At 47.3% G+C, this 18,579-nt stretch overlaps 1 protein-coding gene across 1 annotated transcript; it reads left to right on the forward strand.

The window, feature by feature from the left end:
• Window positions 1–945: 945 nt before the first annotated feature.
• Window positions 946–14,551, forward strand: PGLYRP3 (peptidoglycan recognition protein 3). The gene is made up of 7 exons (XM_005541792.3): window positions 946–1,038; window positions 4,427–4,628; window positions 6,653–6,771; window positions 8,016–8,168; window positions 9,412–9,610; window positions 13,132–13,250; window positions 13,927–14,551. The coding sequence occupies exons 1-7, from the start codon at window positions 984–986 to the stop codon at window positions 14,103–14,105; spliced, it is 1,026 nt and encodes a 341-aa protein (XP_005541849.1). The 5' UTR covers window positions 946–983; the 3' UTR covers window positions 14,106–14,551.
• Window positions 14,552–18,579: the final 4,028 nt, after the last annotated feature.

Consider the following 18,579-nt stretch of genomic DNA (forward strand, 5'->3'; position numbering starts at 1 on the left):
TACAGTTTCAGTCTGACTGAGGATGAGTAAGCAATTCACTTCAACCTGAAAGAGCAGGAAAGATTCCTGGAGCTGGAAAAGACTATAGTGATCCTATAGTTCAACCTCGGGCCCACATTGAGAACGTCCATCATCAGAATCTCAAGCAGGTTGTGAAGTTTCAGGCAGAGGCTCTGGAGTCAGCCAGACCTGGGTATGAATCTGGCTCTGACCCTATTAGCTGGGAAACTTAGAACAAGTGACTCAAACTCTCTGAGGCCCAGTGTTCTGATGATAAGTGCGGGTCTCATAGGTCATTGTGAGACTACTTAGTGAATATCCATGGAGTCCTCAGCAAAAACCTCGGAACACAGAATGCAGTCAGTAAGTGGTAGCTGTTGTTATGATTCTCACTAAAGAAGAGGTTAGTCAAGCATCTGTCAGGGATCTTTGCAGAGAAGAGGACTGAATTGAATGACTTTACGTACCTGAGACTCTCAAATGGTGCAGGGGGCAAAGCCAAGCCTGCTTCTGCTTGTAGTTCACTCCATCTGAGCCTCAATGTTCTTACCTATAAAAATGGGATTAAATACGAAATTGCACCACTAGATATGAAAATACATACACAGGATTTTTTCATAACAGCTCCCTCGAGGATTTTAGAAATGGTTATTTTCTACCCTGAAAGGCCTAAGATCAGGCACTGGGCTTCTATGAGGAACCAGGAGTTGCCCAGGGCAACAGGAGGTGGATGGGGAGTGGGGTGGCTAGACATAGGCATTAGTGTCCTCACATTTATTGGCCACCTGATGTATTCAAGGGGTCCTGAGAAGCCTAAGCCAGGTGCTGGCCTTCAGGAAGCCACAGGATGGTAGGGAAGGCAGACAGCGGTTGCCACATAGTAGGTGGGTGCTCCACTTGCAGAGTTAGCATGGTTGTGTTAGCTGTTAGCCTTTCTTCCAGGGCCGCCGTTCACACTCTCCTGGTCAGAGTCCTGGGACCACATGTGGATGCTGCCGTGGCTTCTTGCCTTCTCCATTCTGGGTCTCCAGGCTTGGGGTAAGTTTTCTTTACTTGTATCAGAAGTGCTTTTGATGAGCAAGAGAAAACCGTTCTCAAGTTTAATAACAGAAACCCATCCAAGTGCTTTCCCTTTGCTAGTGGATAGTGTAGATTTGCAATTTGGAGCCCTGTTCTAGAGTTTACAATTTTTGTTCAAATCCTTGCCTGCCCTTTGTTATGGTCTTCAACAAATTATTCAATTTCTTTGAATCGTATTTGTTTCCATGATAAAAGGATAATATTGCTCATTTCTTAGGGTTGTTTTTGAGGATTAAATTAGTTCACAAGTGTGCGCCATTAAGCACAAGTAGTAAGTGCTGGGTAATTTGTAGCTATGATTTAATTTTTATCACCATCATTATTATACCAATCATAGTTAAACCCAGCACTTAGGTCTACATTTGTAAATAAAAGCAAATTCCCCAAGAGTAGCAATGCCCTTTCTCTAGATTAAGAAGATTTCTTATCATTTTATACATAACAGTAGACACATAGCAATGTTCAATAAACAAATGCTGTTGAATTAAAACGAAAGTGAGCTTGGTGATTCTTAAATATGACATGTTTTTCAGTTTGTCTTACATACGCAGTCCCCTTTCTGAAGGAATAATGTAATATAGCTTTCTTTCTGTCCTCTGCTACTCAGACAGCAAATTTAACGGGATTACCTGGAGTTAGTGCTGGAGAAACTCACAGGTCAGGGAACACACAGTTCAGCCTTTCATTGTATGAATGGAGAAGCTGAGGCCCTGATGGGGAAATTAACTTGCCCAAGCAAGATGGGGAGTTGTGTGTGGTTCTCATCCCTGTCTCCCGGTTCCTGCCCTGCCCCTGTCCTGCCTGCCAAGTGTCAGTGCTGGCATGCAGGCTGCTCTTCCACTCTGAGAGTCCTCTGGGTTTCATTTGCAAAGTGTCCTCTCCAGGCTCCGCCTTCCCCCCTCCCCAGTCCTCTGTATCCCCTTCACAGCCCAGCTCAGGCCCTCTGCCTGCTGAGGTGGGCTCCCGTCCTCAGCAATCTCTCTAGCACACCTTGGCCTTGGTGTCCTGGTCATGTATTTGCTCTTGATTTCACAGAAAGACAGAATCCCAGAACCATGGTGGAGACCCTCGATGACTTTGTCTTGTAGGAAGAGAAACAGGTCACATTGTGGCAGTGACTAACCCAAGTTCATCTGACAACTTTGGGGAGGCTGCAGAGTACAGTTGTTATGAACACGGGCTTCGGGGTTAGAGATTCTGATTGGAATCTAAATCTACGCTTAAAACCTCTGTTATGTTAGACAAGTTACCTAACTTCCCTAAGACTTGGTTTCCCTTTTGTATAGAGATCATAGTTGCTTTGCTTAACTCATGAAGTTGTTTTAAGCCACAATTCTGATAGTGTCCTTAGACATGCTTTGTAATTGCAGGGCTGGTCTGTGGGAGGTGGGGCTGGTGACAATGTCACTGCTGCCACTGGCCACTGCTCCCAGGATCCCTCATACTGAATGGGAGCAGTGGGGGATAAGGACAGGCTGGCAGTGGCTAATCCACAATAAAGCATCTCTGAAACGTCTAGTTTTTGAAGGCAGTCACAATGATCTGTATATTTCTGTTTCAAGAACCTTGTCTGGCACCAATAGGTGATTAAGACATGTGTGTTAGCTCAACATGTCACAACCATCTTGGTATGTGACACTCTGCTGGGTACCCATGGTTTGATTAGTAGGTCTCCAGGTGAACCAGGAAAGGTGGCACTGCCCAGATAAGGCAGCAGGCGAGACTGCAGTGTTCCTGGAATGGAGGGAGGCTGGGGGAGGTGGGAGGAAAAAGGCCTCTCTGGGAAGATATGGAAGGCAGAGTCAGTCCGAGGCCAGAGACTTCTGTGGTTCTCCTCTGTGTGCTCCCTAGAGGGCCTTAGGTGACCTGGGGGGGAGGAGAGGCTATGCACTGCGGAGTGGGATGTCTGGCTCAGCCTCTGAGCTTGCTGGCCACGTGCACTCCAAGGAGTGCACCAATGCACCAGCGCTCTCTTGCAGGGGATTTCCCACAGTTCTCCTGGAATGAGACCCAAGTCAGAGGCTTGTCCCAGAGGCTTATGGACCTGATTGTCAGGATCTCACAGTTCATTCGCAAGGGTCCCAATGGTGAGGCGGTTTGAAGATTGGCTGGGGCTTCTTAAGTGGTCAGAAATGTTTCTCAGGACTTGATAATGTCTAGACTAAGAGTGAATGGGGTGGGGAGGAATCCCAAGATGTTCATCTCCAACCACTCCCTTGGATCATCCTGAGTCCTTAGGCAAAGGGGAGTTCCTCAGCCTAAGGAGAGAAAAAGAAGAGAAACTCAGATGAAAAAAGAGAGAAGGAGGCTGGGCGTGGCGGCTCACGCCTATAATCCCAGCACTTTGGGAGATCGAGGAGGGTGGAGCACGAGGTCAGGAGATCGAGACCATTCTGGCTAACACTGTGAAACCCCGTCTCTACTAAAAATACAAAAAAGTAGCCAGCCATGATGGCATGCACCTGTAATTCCAGTTTAAGGAGGCTGAAGCAAGAGAATCGCTTGAATCTGGGAGGTGGAGGCTGCAGTGAGCCAAGATTGCGCCACTGCACTGCAGCCTGTACTATGGAGTGAGACTCCATCTCAAAAAAAAAAAAAAAAAAAAAAAAAAAAAAGAGAGAGAGAGGGAGAAAAAACCCAGAGAGAAAAAGACATGTCCTCCACTCTCAGCTCCAGCATGACAGTGTCTCAACTGTCCCTCAGCGTGCTCCTGGGGCTCCTATGATGAGGATGGAGAAAGGGAGCCCTCAGGTAGCCTGCAGCCGCGGGTGGGATCTCACAGCCCTGCCACTAGGGAGTGTTCGCCCGGAAGAAAGAGGCGCAGACACCGTGTTCATGGAGCCTCCTGTGAGCTCTGGAGCCGCTTGTTGAGGAGACTGATGGAGCTTCCTTCAGAGACTCACAGTTCTTAGGGGAGGGGAAGACAAGAGACACAGTTGAGACTGGGGCCAACGCCAGTGAGGACAATACATCCTCAGGCTTCCTGGCTAAGGAGGCAGCTCAGAGCCCCAGGGTGGGCGGCAGGGTTGGCTGGGGTGCTTTCTGAAGGAGGGGAGCATGTAGGCCAGGGGGCAGTAGGGGATGAGATTTGCCCTTCAGGGAAAGACAAGGAGAGATTGTCTGGGAACAAGGTGGCACGACTTCCCAGGCTGAGTGCTGCGTGTGTCTGGGCAGTGGTTCAGCCACAGTGGAGAGGAGGGGGCTGTGGGGGTGAAGAGCTCCCCCAGGGTGTCTCCCATGCGCAGGGCAGGCTGGGCCTGAGTGTGAGAGGTCAGGGGACATGGATGACCTGTTGGGGGAAGATGGGCAGGGCCTGCCATGTGACATTCTGTGGTCTTCCCTACAGATACTCCCACTGTCGTCTCCCGCAAGGAGTGGGGGGCAAGACCACTGGCCTGCAGGGCCCTGCTGACCCTGCCTGTGGCCTACATCATCACAGACCAGCTCCCAGGGATGCAGTGCCAGGAGCAGAGCATTTGCAACCAGATGCTGCGGGGGTTGCAGTCCCATTCCATCTACACCATAGGCTGGTGCGACGTGGCATACAAGTAAGAGGCTAGTCAACTCCCCGAGGCCCGCATCCAAAGTCACCGCTCTTGGGGTGCTTCCCACTTCCCCTTCTCTGTGTCTTTTATTTTCTGGGCTTCATTTGTGTTGCTTTTGTAATGAATAAAAATGGTAAAAGGGAAATCAAACAAAATCCGAATCTTCCGGGGATTGTAAGGGGGATGACTCTAAGCCACTTATTTAAGTGGCTTTCGATTCTGGCGCTCCTGTGAAAAAGCAAGGAAGGTTATGTAACAACTGCAGTTTTAACTGAGCCCTTGGAACTCATGAAACGTTACAGTTTACAGAGGTCTTCACAAATATCACCCAATTTTGCCCTCCCAGCTACTCTGAGAAATGGGTTCCTACCCTTATTTTATGGGTGACAAAGCCATGGTTCAGGGGAATTAAAATCTCTGCTCAGAGCGAGGAAGCATGTACCCAGAGCTGTGTCAGGGTGCCTGTCAGTGCAGCCCCCGCTCCTCCTCACCTCACAGGGACTCGCACCTGGGAAGCAGTGCCTCACTCGTTACCCTGAAGGGCTACTCTGACAGCGAGTCTGGTGACCCCACAGGGGAGAGTGGGCGCTGGGAATGGCGGGGAAGAGAGCCCCACGAGGAAACAAGGGAGGGCATGAAGGAGCTGTGCACTGTGCATTGAGAATCTGCTCTGGGGATCATCAGTGGAAGCCCAGAACCTTTTCTCCCTTAGCCTCAGGAATGAGGAGACACATGTAGAAGGAGAGGGAAAGACAGAGTGGGAATGGGGCTGTCCCTCATGGAACTCTAAAGACAAACATAAATAATTTCTGAATTATCCATTTTGGAAAGGAAAACCTAAGTCTATTTATTTATTTATTTATTTATTTATTTATTTATTTATTTATTTATAAACACAAATAAATAAGAGCAGCCGCAGGCCCTGGTTGTGGCCCCCAGCACCCCTGGGATGGCTGGGTCTTCCCTGTCTGCCCATCATGTGTGCCGTGTCAACCACAACTCACCTGTTGCCCCTGCCACCAGCACCTCCACCATCCTGCTGTTGTCGCTGCTGTGTTGTCTGGTTTGGTCACTGTATTCCTAAGTTATTTCAGCCACTGCGTCTCTAAGTCAGGTTTCTGCAGTGACCATTTGACAATCTCCAGTTTTTGCAATGAAGCTGACAGTAGCTGTCAGGGACTGCTCACACCAGACTAACCACAGGCTGCTGTAAGAGTGACCAAGGAACCTGTGAAAGTACTGACAGCAAAGCCAGGGAAGGGGTGGACACACCAGACTCCACACCCATTCCTCAGGTCAGCATCGGTGTAGGGTGGATAGTCGGTCTGACCTAGTTCAGAGTCTTTCCTTGACCTCAGGGAGGTGTTCTTTCTGTGTTCAGTTTGCTGTGGAAACTCACGTTCTATTAAAATATGAACAAGGTAAAGTTGTGAAAACATCAGTTCTGAAGACTGATTGGAAAGTGGAGGAGAGAAATTATAAAGAGGCAGGAATAAAAGAAGTAGAATAAAAAATGTATTTGAGTTAAAAAATAAATGTTAAAAAGGAACATTCTAAACAAATTTCTATGGTAAAGAAAAGCTTAAGGAAATTCCTAAAGGGAATCTGAAGAAAAACATCAATACAAAAGGACCTATTGAATCTGGCATAATTGTTTAAGAGAATGTTCAAGTGCTTGGTCCCTTAATTTAAAAACATGATGTATTAATTCTTAAGCTCTTGAAAAGTGTTGGACTAATGTCCTTAGGTCCTTGTGTGTCACACAGTCAAATTCCACTTTGAACAAAATGAGTATTTTTAAAGTGAGGTTCTGGAAAATACATGTAAGCTAAATCACAACAAAAATTATATTATATTCCCATGTCTCTTGGAGGTCTAAAACTGGTTATTCTGCACCTCCCATTGTTATGTTATTGGAACATAGTACTTATTTATGAGCCTCCAGAATCCCTTTTCCTTTTGAGGGTCAGTGAGAGGTTTTCATTTATGGGGATTTGCCAATAAACCCATTATTTCCTTCTTGTCAGCTTCCTGGTTGGGGATGATGGCAGGGTGTATGAAGGTGTTGGCTGGAACATCCAAGGCTTGCACACCCAGGGCTACAACAACATCTCCCTGGGCATCGCCTTCTTTGGCAATAAGATAGGTAAGAGTCACTCCCTGTGGACCCTGTGCTGGAGAGTTGTGTACACTCTCTTCCTCCACTCCCAAGGCTCAGCGCTTATCTTTTCACCCTACATCATGCTTACCTTATCTGATGATTGCCCTTCTCGTGAAGTTCTTTTCTCCTTTGAATTCTGTGACATGCCTACTTTTTGTCTTCTGCCTCTCTTTACTGGTCTGTACTCCTGTGATATTGCCGAAGCCAGCATGGGCATTGCTTGAGCTCACAGTTATTGCCATCACTTGTAAAGTCTGAGGTTGTCTGACATAGATGCTGTGACTGCACAGGCAGAGAAGCATGGCTCATCTCTTCTTCTAGTTTCTTCCATTGGTAGAAACTGACCAGAAGGCAGCAGTCAAGGAAATCTGGAGCTATAATTTTTTTTTGTTTTTGGAGACGGAGTCTCGCTCAGTCGCCCAGGCTGGAGTGCAGTGGCGCGATCTTGGCTCACTGAAAGCTCCGCCTCCCGGGTTCATGCCATTCTCCTGCCTCAGTCTCCCAAGTAGCTGAGACTACAGGCACCCGCCGCCACGCCCGGCTAATTTTTTGCATTTTTAGTAGAGACAAGGTTTCACCATGTTAGCCAGGATGGTCTCGATCTCCTAACCTCGTGATCCGCCTGCCTCGGCCTCCCAAAGTGCTGGGATTACAGGCGTGAGCCACCACGCCCGGCCTGGAGCTATAATTTGCAGGCTTCTAGCCCCTAGAAAAACAGAGAAAAGCACAGAACAGGGATGGAGTTGAGAAATAATACGTACAGAACCAGCACCTGCCAGCATCCTCATTTGACAGCTGGGGCTAGGTAACAGCATTTCTCTCAGAGGTTTTCTGTGAGACTTATGAGTTAACAGATATAAAGAGCCTACTGCATACTTCATCAGGGGAGCTATGAGTAAATTCTGGTTGCTTTTTCTCCTGTGCTAGTACACACCTGACTTGGTCAGGTGGGCCTCCCTCTGCATGTATCCTTCACTGCCTTCCAGGTCTTCTGCCTAGAGATGGAGTGGATAAAGTCTTAGCTTGACTCTTGGAAGAAGTTGTCAGCCTTGGCTGCTGAGAGATCTAGGTAGTTTCTTGCCTCTTAGGCCCTCTGTTCTGGCAACTGAATCAGTTTCCTCTCTTCCAATCCAGTTATTCAAGCTCAAGTGGTCATCTCATCCTTCCTTCAGGTATCTGGTCCAGGTGAAGTTTCTTACATTTCTGTACTCCCTGTCCTCCTCTTTAAGGCAGCAGTCCCAGCCCTGCTGCCTTATCAGCTGCAGAGGGTCTGATCTCCTATGCCATCCAGAAGGGTCACCTTTCGCCCAGGTATATTCAGCCACTTCTTCTGAAAGAAGAGACTTGCCTGGACCCTCAACACCCAGTGATGCCCAGGAAAGGTAAGACCCTCCATGACATGTCTCCCTCCTCCTTGTCACCACCCAGCCATGTTTGGGAGTGCTTTTTCCTGTTAGACCCCATTGGGATTCTGGGACCAAGAATAAGTCATGCCTACTTTGAGATCTGGAAAATTCTGACAGGGCATCTTCCTGGCCTCCTCTCTATCCCATCAGAATGATATAGCCATGGACTTATTCTTAAAACAAAGACATATATACACAGATTTCCACTCAGTCAAGAAATATTTACTGCATAGCAGGCACTGTTCTAAGTACTGAGCATACAGCTGTGAACAAAACAGATGAAACTCTTCACCTTCAGGAAGCTTGCACTTCAGTGAGAAAAGACAGAAAATGAACAAAATAACAAATAAATACATATGATGTTAGATGGCATAAAGGCTATGGAGAAAAAATAGAGTGGGAATGCAGTGGGATTAACATGTATACACATTTGTGTCTATTATGTGGGGACATGAAGACTTACATAAACTTACATACCTTTCTAAACGCAAAAACCTGCCCTGGCCACAGCATGGCCACAGCTCGGAGAAAAGCTCATGCTCACAGATGATGCTGACATCAGAGTGCATATAACAAAAAGCCGAGTAATGAAAGTAAAGCATTATTTTGAAGCGAATAAGCAGCAACCTAAAACCAGTCAAATTAATAAGCACTTCTGCTAGTGTGGACCTTTTCTTGGGAACAATGATATTTTTAGGATTAGCTTTTTAAAATTGTGAATTGCTAAATAAAATATTTCTTGCTTTTGGACAGGCACTATCTTCAATAATGATAATTCCTTAATATGTGTACAGTTCTTTCTAGATTTTAAGTTTTTTCCAAATATGTGTGATCAGTTCAGAGAGTCCACTGACTTTCCATGTAGTGGCCCTGATACAGAAGCACAAATACTTGCATATGTATTTGCAATGCACGGTCTTGTGAAGACAATGACCATGCCTCTGTATAACCCACAGTCCTCTCCCTTCTGCTTCTACACTGATTTCTATGGGTATCAGACCTGTAGATTTTTGCCTCAGCCCCTTGGCTCCAGCCATCTGACTCAGAAACCCTCCATCTGGACTTCCCCAGGATCCCACAGCCGATCTTACATTAGGATGCACCCGTGGGTACTGGAGGCCTAGGAGAGGCTGAGCAATAATTCAACCTGGAGTTGAGCGATTGCTCACAGGGAGGCAAAACCAAATTCTTATTCCCTTGACTTTTCATCTTACCACAGTTTGCCCCAACATCATCAAACGATCTGTTTGGGAAGCCAGAGAGACACACTGCCCTAAAATGAACCTCCCAGCCAAATACGTCATCATCATCCACACCGCTGGCACAAGCTGCACTGTATCCACAGACTGCCAGACTGTCGTCCGAAACATACAGTCCTTTCACATGGACACACGGAACTTTTGTGACATTGGATATCAGTAAGTGGGATCAATGCCAAGACAATGCCTCTTTTTCTTCAGAATTGTAGGAAGGAAGGCTGTGGGAGGGAATTGATGTTTCCTGAGGCTCTCCTTAGGACTGTGTGCTTTCCATGAGGAATCGTATTTTATTTTTGCAAGACTGGGCTGAGGATCACTCAGAGCATAGCTAATGGTCAGTTATCTCGCTTGGACGTATCTCCACAAGTGGTTGGGAAGATTCTGAAAAGAAGGAATTAGAAGCCTAGTGATAAAGCAAGACTGTGATATCCTCAGGGAAGGCCATGAAGGGTTATACCTTTTTAATGCAATGCTTTCTAACCTGTCAGAGACAAAGGCCTTGCTCACTACTACCTCAGTCTGCCCAGCTCCAAACTTGCTCTCTCTGATATTAGAATCCTGCTATTCTTCCAGTGTTACTTACTTCATTTTATAGGTGTAGGAACTTGTGACCTTTCTGGGCCTCTTTTATCTCATCTCTACAATAGGGACAATACTTTATCTGTTTGAATACAGGGGGTGAGATCAAAACATTCTCTTTTGGTACCTTTAATGCCAGGTCTGTAATAAAGAAACACATTAAACTAATGGGGTAGAAGAAGCTATTTGGAAAATGTCTTGGAATTTTTAGAGTAGAATGTATTTCAATTATTCATCTGTGACTTAATCACAACAAATACTACAAAGTCTCAGGTAGACGTGCTTTTGCAAATGTGTTGTTCTGGGCCTACTGTCTCTCCTTTTAACTCCTGTTTTAAAAGCAGCCTTTGCAAGCAGGAGGGAACTCTTTTTTTTTTTTTTTTTTGAGACAGAGTCTCGCTCTGTTGCCCGGGCCGCAGTGCAGTGGCCAGATCTCAGCTCACTGCAAGCTCCGCCTCCCACGTTTACGCCATTCTCCTGCCTCAGCCTCCCGAGTAGCTGGGACTACAGGAGTCCGCCGCCTCGCCCGGCTAGTTTTTTGTACTTTTTAGTAGAGACGGGGTTTCACCGTGTTAGCCAGGATGGTCTCGATCTCCTGACCTCGTGATCCACCCGTCTGGGCCTCCCAAAGTGCTGGGATTACAGGCTTGAGCCACCGCGCCCGGCCAGGAGGGAACTCTTGCTTCACTTTGCGGGATTTTCCAAAGGCTTTCTATGATTATTTAGTACAGGTAACAGGAAATTGACTATAAATCTGGAAATTCCACATGGAAAATGCCAGAAGTTGAGGGAATGTTTGTTCTCCTCTTTCACTTAGTCTTTAGAGACTCAATCCCCATTCCTTGACTTTTCAAAACCTGTTGCAATATCCTTCTGCTCCAGCTTCATGATATGTCATCTGTAACCCTGATGTGGACTGTAATCAGGACAAAGCATCCACTCACACATTATTTTCTAGCTTTTTAATCAATAGTTATTGGATAGCTACTGTATGCCTGGTGCTAGACAAGATATGTCAATCTAACAACACACAGAAAGAGATTCTCCAAAGATGATGAATTTGGCCAGGCACGGTGGCTCATGCCTAGAATCTCAGCACTTTAGGAGGCCGAGACGGAAGGATTGCTTGAGGTCAGGAGTTTGAGACCAGCCTGAGCAACGTAAGGAGACCCCCATTTCTTCAAAAAAATAAAATAATTAGCTGGGTGTGGTGGCATGTATAGCTGTAGTCAGTCCCAGCTACTTGGAAGGCTGAAACAGGAGGATTGCTTGAGCCTAGTAGTTTGAGGCTGCAGTGAGTCATGGTTTTGCCACTGCCCTTTGGCCTGAGCAACAGAGTGAGACCCTGTCTCAAAAAAAAAAAAAAAAAAAAAAAAAAAAAACCAAAAACAAAAGCAAGAGAATAAAGATAAGTAGTTTATTTGGTAGTGCACAGGGAATTTGCAAATCTGGGATATGCATGCTACAGGAACCATAGGCATATCCAAAGAGGTTCAGGCTAGAGGAAGCTTTTAAAGGCAAAAGGGAAAAGTATACATCATTTGTTTTGAAATAAAGGGAACCCTGGAGAACATTGGCACTTATCACAGGAGGCAGGAGGTGACACCAGTTCGTTAGTGGAGACAGTGTGTTGGGCAAGTGTTCTTCATCACCAGATGTTCTTGTGGCTAGTAACAAGCTGCAGTTTCGAACGTTTTTTGGCAAAAGCTCTTGTTACAGGCTTGTGTGCATAAGAGTCCTTCAGAGTCTTTGTGCTAGTTCTTATTGTAGGCTTGTGTGCATGAGGGTCCACTGTTCTCAACCTCCTGGCTTTATTTATTTTTGTTAGAGTTTGACACAACTGACTCCATTTTGATTCTGACAACTTTCACTGATAGATATGAGAGAAGGAGGGCTAACAAGTAACTACAAGTCAGAGTGTTGAGCACTGTAATGGATGCAGAACAGGATAATGTATAGGATGAGCTTCTAATCAAGGCTTTGCAGGGAGTGACTGGGGTCTGAGAATAGCCTCTAGAGGGAGGAGTATCTTCATTAGGACAAGGATAAGGAGTAGGGTTTATTCAGGCAAAGAAGGAGGAAGAGTGTCTGGGTGAGGAGGAATAGCATTTGCCAGGGCCCAGGGTTCAGACAGAGCATTGCAAATAGATTTGAAAGAGTGGAGTGGTGAGCAGTAAGGGTGGGAGTGCCTGTGGGGGCCACATTGCAGAGGGCCTCATAGCGGACTCAGAGAGACTGACTTTATTTGAAAGGCAGCTGCAGACTATTTGGGAGGTCATGCCCTATGATAGGATTTGTATTTTAGAAAAATCACTCTGGGTGCTACTTTAAGAATGGATTGGAAGGAGGCAAAACTCTGGGCAGGAAGCTATTGCAGTGATCCAGTGACTTGGAGTGGGACCATGGCAGTCGGTCTAGAAAGAAGTGGAGGAATTTAGAAGTTGTGTAGGAGACACAATTGACAAGCCATGATTGGTGACCAGGTGGACTGAGTGAGAGGCTAGAAGGCATTCAGAGTGTTGTCCAGTTTTCTAGCTGGAGAAATTTTAGAAGAAGGCGAGTTTGCTTGCACTGTTTTTACAGGTAGTTCTTGAAGCTGTGGCAATGATTTTCCAGGGTGAATATGTTGAATGAGAGAATGGCCTAGACCAGAGTGCAGAGGAGCACCATGTTTGAGGAAGGGAAGCGGGGTGGCAGAGGGGCCTGAGAGAGCAGCAGGGGAAGGGTGGAGTGAGTCATGGTTGTGGAAGGGTGCGACTGTGGAAGCCCAGGGAAGGGAACATTTTAAGAGAGTGGTCAACAGGGTCAGTGTAGTCCAGAAGTAAAATAAGTGTCCATTGTACTGAGTGCCAGGAAGCCACTGCTCACCTTGGAGGGGTCAGATTTAGTGGTGTGTTGGGAACAAAGGCCAGGTTGAAGTGGATTGTGGTGTCTTTTTGTTTTGTTTTGTTTTCTGTCCTTGTCCACATTGGCACATAAGAGATCTCCAGTCAATATCTGGTGAATGGATGAAAGAATGAACGAATGGTTGAAGGAGTGAATGAAGTATTTAAATTCTGTTTCCCAGAGTGACTGTCTTCATTTTCTTTTCCTGACTTAAGCTTCCTGGTGGGCCAGGATGGTGGCGTGTATGAAGGGGTTGGATGGCACGTCCAAGGCTCTCACACTTATGGATTCAATGATATTGCCCTAGGAATTGCCTTCATCGGCTACTTTGTAGGTAAGGGGTGAGCATGCGGTAGAGGGGTGCTGGGGGCTGAGAGACCAGGCAGCATGTCTGGGAAGCATGGCGGGAAAGGCAGTCCTGTAGTGTCTGGCAGTGTGAGTGGAATAGTTTAGCTTTAAAGTGGACTTTTAATACAGGATGTCACCAAGATCCCCTTTCAGACAGAGCATTTACCCCCAAATCCACCCATCCCCATGCCCAGCTCCACCTCGCTCTATATCCAAGGCAAACATGGAGCAAGGGGGGAAAAGTCTTTTGGAAACTTCAGGGCTTTTATCGCTCAGTTGGCAAATGGGTCCCCTTTCTTGGTAGTCATGGCAACAATTTGGGGAGCACCAATGTCTGTTATAGAAAACCAGTAGGCGTCTCTGTGGTGCTGTATCTGCTTTATACCTGCTCAGAAGTGGTGTATTGTGCTGCAGTTCTCTTCCAGAGCAGTTTTTTAACCTTCTGGAAGAAACTTTGGCATGGAGGAATCAGACAAAGCTGTGACCTTGTTTTCTTTTTGTGCCTGATTGCCACAATTTATGTAAATGTGTTGGCTATGGTGATGGTGGAATGGGGCGGGGGCAGGGGGGGGGGAGAAAGAAACTGGAATCTAGGTGCTTGTCCCTTCCCTAATCAAGAAACTTTGACCCCTAATGACTGATGGGGAAAATGTGTTTTGCAGAAAAGCCACCAAATGCCGCAGCTCTGGAGGCGGCCCAGGACCTGATCCAGTGTGCCGTGGTTGAGGGGTACCTGACTCCAAACTACCTGCTGGTGGGCCACAGTGACGTGGTTAGCATCCTGTCCCCTGGGCAGGCTTTGTACAACATCATCAGCACCTGGCCTCATTTCAAGCACTGAAGGAGGCCCCACTCCCTCTGAGACTGCCCTCCCTCCCCTGCTGGGTCTCTCCAATCCTCACCAGACACCCTGGCTCAGCACCTTGTGTCCCCCTCCCCTGCCAGCCCATCCTTTCTCAGGTTCGAATGGTCATGCCCTTTCCTGCCAACATCCTCCAGGAGCCCCTAAACCTCGCAGCTGGGCATTCACAGCCCTCCTGGTCTGAGTTTAGACTTCCTCTCTCCTCACCTACCTCTCCCCTGGGCACCTACCTCTTCAGTCGGGTGAGACAATGGGCTGGTCCTTGTGGCATTTCTCTCTCTCTCTCCCCAACCCCTGTCTTCTCTCTCTCTCTCTCTTTTTGTCTGCCTGGTGAGCCTTCCCTGTTGTCTGCCTGGAAGCTCCCACCCTTCACCCCTCACCCATGACCCAGGTCAGTGTGCCCACCCCTCCTCTCTGCTCACACATGGACTGGTACATATTTGGATGCAGCCCTTACTTAAGGGTGTAATTTTTTATAGATATGTCCGTCCTCTCCTCTGGGTTGTAAGTTTCTCCAAGGGAGGAATTCTATTTTATTCATCTCTGTCCTCAGTTCCTCAGCAGTGTTTGGAGTTTAGTAGGTTCTGCAGATGTTTGTTAAAGAAATGGATGAATAAATGAATGAATGGACCCTGGTCCCTGTTCACCTTGCCAATTTGCTTCAGAACTTCCCCTCTGGGGTAGCCATCCTGGATGGTGTCCCCATCCCACCAGCATTCTCTCCGTTCCTGTTCCCTCCCAGTCCAAGGCTCAGAGCTGGCTCCGGTGGCCTGTCTGTAATGGTGGCTGTATTGCTAGGGTCCTGCGTCCATGTCCCCCAAAAGCACCCTGAAGGCAGGGAGCATGTGCTTCCCTAGGGTCAGGCCAGGGCTGTGTCCACACAAGCTGCCCAGTGCCTGCCACTTGCCCTTGCCTGGCAGGGCCCCGCTGGGTGTTGGGCTTAGAAAGAGCCCAGAGCCCTGGTGCTCTGTAGCCCTCCCTACCTGGGCTCCTCTTGCCCAGAGGGAAGCTCCTTTTTTTCAGATGGGGCGTGATGACGTATTGCTGTTTACTGGAAGCACCTGAGCTGGCTCTTGTTTTCACAGGTTTTGATCTGGAAACAAGGGAAGGTGTTGACAAAAAGAGTCAAACTCTGTAAAATATTTGAAGACATTTATTCTAAGCCAAATATGAGTGACCATGGCCTGTGACACAGCCCCAGTAGATCCTGAAAACATGTGCCCAACATGGTCAGGCTACAGTTTGGTTTTATATATTTTAGGGAGACATGAGACATCAGTCGATACATGTGAGATGCATATTGTTTTCACTGGAAAGGTAGGACAACTCCAAGCAGGAGGTGGGTGGGCGGCGGGAGGGCGTCCAAGTTATAAGTGGATTCAAAGATTTTCTGATTGGCAATTGGTTGAAAGAGTTATTATCTAAAGACCTCGAACCAATAGAAAGGAATGTCTGGGTTAAGATGGGGGTTGTGGAGACCACAGTTTATCATGCACATGCAACCTCCAGGTAGCAGGCTGTAGAGCTCTCATCAGACCTAAAAGGTGCCAGACTCTTCTGTCAATTATCTCCTGGATCAGGGAAAAGACCTGGAGAGGGAAGAGAATTCTCTATAGAATGGGAATTTTCCCCACAAGAGACAGCATTACAGGGCCATTTCAAAATATGTCAAATAAGTATAGTTTGGGGTAAAATACTTCAATTTCTTTTAGGGCCTGCTACCTGTCATGTTGATATCTTTTTGCAACAGTCTGTTTGGTCAGTCTTAAGATCTCTGTTTTAAGGTTAATACTGGTCAGTTGTGCCTGAATCCCTAAGGGAGGAGGGTATAATGAGCCATGTCTGACCTCACTTCCCAACATGGCCTGAACTAGATTTTCAGGTTTCCTTTGGAATACCCTTGGCCAAGATGAGGGTTTGTCAGTCAGTTGGGGGGATTAGGAAGAAGGGGAGCCAGAAACATGGGCTTTCTTCCCCCTGTACATGTTTTGAGTCCTGATGCTGTGTCTTTGCTTCTAGAGTGTTTCACATCTCTTACAAGGCAGGCTTTAACAGCCTAATCTGTATACAGTTCTGTGTGGTTTTTTTTTTTTTTTTGATATGGAGTCTCGCTGTGTTGCCCAGGTTAGAGTGCAGTGGCGCACTCTCGGCTCACTGCAAACTCCGCCTCCTGGTTCACGCCATTCTCCTGCCTCAGCCTCTTAAGTAGCTGGGACTACAGGTGCCCGCCACTATGCCCGGCTAATTTTTTGTATTTTTAGTAGAGATGGTGTTTCACCATGTTAGCCAGGGTGGTCGCGATCTCCTGACCTCGTGATCCACCCGCCTTGGCCTCCCAAAGTGCTGGGATTACAGGCGTGAGCCACCGCGCCCGGCCAGCTCTATGCTTTCAAAACAGTCCCTCCGATCTCATTAGATTGATTCTGTCCATTTGTCATTTGCCCTATGGCATCCTGGTTATGTAAGCAGGAGAAGAATGGTTTGTCTAGAGGGTCACATAAGCCCAGGGAGACTCAGAACCCTTGCCCCATTTGTACAATCAGAGGAAGGTGGCTCCAGGAGAACTCGTGTAGTGAAAGGTCTTCCTCCTGCAGTAAGAAGTGACACTCCTGCTGGCCCCTTTCTGGTGGAGGGGTGGGGAGTAGGCACAGGTTTCCCAGAGGAACCTTCCCCAGCAGCGGTGAGTTTAACACTCCCTCATGCAGGAAGTAGCCAAAGGGGTAGACTGAGATGCTGAGAAATGGTTTCATGAGAAAGGTATCCTTATAATTCTTGGCCTTCCTTATAATCCTCCAAAATAGACGGTCTCCTCCTTTTGATTTAAACACCATTCCCAGGCCTTAGGGACTCATTAACCTCCCTCCCCAACCCCCATCCCTTATGAACTTTGGAAGAGACTGTAGACTCCCCATCTCTATCAGCACTCATGAAGTCCTCAAAACAACAATATTGGCTGGGCACGGTGGCTCATGCCTGTAATCCCAGCACTTTGGGAGGCTGAGGTGGGTGGATCACCTGAGATCAGGAGTTCAAGACCAGCCTGACCAAAAAGGTGAAACTCCATCTCTACTAAAAACACAAAAATTAACCAGGCGTGGTGGCAGGCACTTGTAGTCCCACCTACTCATAAGGCGGAGACAGGAGAATTGCTTGAACCTGAGAGGTGGAGGTTGCAGTGAGCTGAGATAGTGCCATTGCACTCCAGCCTGGGTGACAGAGCAAGACTCGGTCTCAAAAAAACAAACAAATAAACAAAAACAACAAAAAACAAAAACTGCATGGTCTGGATTATTGTTTTTCCCAAAGTATCTACTTTTATTGATCTTAAACATACTAAATAAAATCAGAGCACTCAACCAGCAAATGCTCTTTCTTTTTTTTTTTTTACTTGAGATGGACTAATTTTTGTATTTCTAGTAGAGATGGGGTTTCACTATGTTGGCCAGGATGGTGTCGATCTCTTGATCTTGTGATCCACCTGCCTTGGCCTCCCAAAGTGCTGGGGTTACAGGCCTGAGCCACTGCGCCTGACCAGCAAACGCTCTTTCAAGGCAAATTCAAGGCAGCTTATTCCAGGCAGTTTGCTTCTCCTGTGTCTTTTTATACAGAAATTCTTCCCAGCTTCCCCTTAATCATTTAGAGTGAGGGGCAGTACTAACACCCACCTCAGAGGATTGTCGTGAGGATTAAATGAATGATCAGGTGTAAGGGTCTGAGAACTCGTGCTCAGCATTGGAGAACCATACCACTGGCATCGGGTGAGGCGTGTGATTGTTGCTATTACTCCTGTGTGAGGGGCAGGAAGGATGTGCCTTCGTGGGCATCAATGGCAGCTGCCTGGGGAAAATTGCTGCAGGTTGTGCCCAGACTTTGTGATGAGCAAGGAGGAACCAGACAGGCCTGCAAGTGGGTGGGGCAGGTTTGAAGGAGCCAACGGTGAAGGAGGGGGCACAGCCCCTTCATGGCCCCTGGCATCGTCAGGGTGGGAAGGGCCCAGAGCTCATTGACTCAGTGGTTGTTCACGATTATACGCTGGGAAAAAAAGATTCCAAAGTTTTCTTTGGTTCCAGCATAGTGAATATCAGTCTGGTTAAAGCCTCCTGTTTCACCGAACACTGAACCGGAAGGAGGTAGATGACCTGTTCAAGTTCGCCCGGTGAGTTAAGTAGAGGAAGGAGCATCCAGATTCCGAGGCTGAGGCACGGCATGATTCCTATCTCTCCTCTGCTAAAATCATGGTATGGCCTCTCCTTTCCCACTGAGTCAACTAACAATACACGAGTATGCCAGTGAGGGCCTCCACAGTCTCTTTCCCACAGAACAAGCCCGTGCGGGTCACTTGCAGTCTCACACTCTGGGCTTTCCCATGTTCCTGCCTTTGTCTGCATAACTTGCCCTCTCTTGACCTCTCCAACTCCCCGCCACCTTTTTTTTTTTTTTTTTTTTGAGACGG

Source organism: Macaca fascicularis, chromosome 1 (assembly GCF_037993035.2).
Source record: "Macaca fascicularis isolate 582-1 chromosome 1, T2T-MFA8v1.1".
NCBI lineage: Eukaryota > Metazoa > Chordata > Mammalia > Primates > Cercopithecidae > Macaca > Macaca fascicularis.

Coding starts and splice junctions, on each gene's coding strand:
- PGLYRP3 (XM_005541792.3), top strand. CDS start 984: ATGTGGATGCTGCCGTGGCTTCTTGCCTTCTCCATTCTGGGTCTCCAG. Junction 1,039..4,426: donor TCTGGGTCTCCAGGCTTGGG/GTAAGTTTTCTT, acceptor TCTTCCCTACAG/ATACTCCCACTGTCGTCTCC. Junction 13,251..13,926: donor CTTCATCGGCTACTTTGTAG/GTAAGGGGTGAG, acceptor TGTGTTTTGCAG/AAAAGCCACCAAATGCCGCA.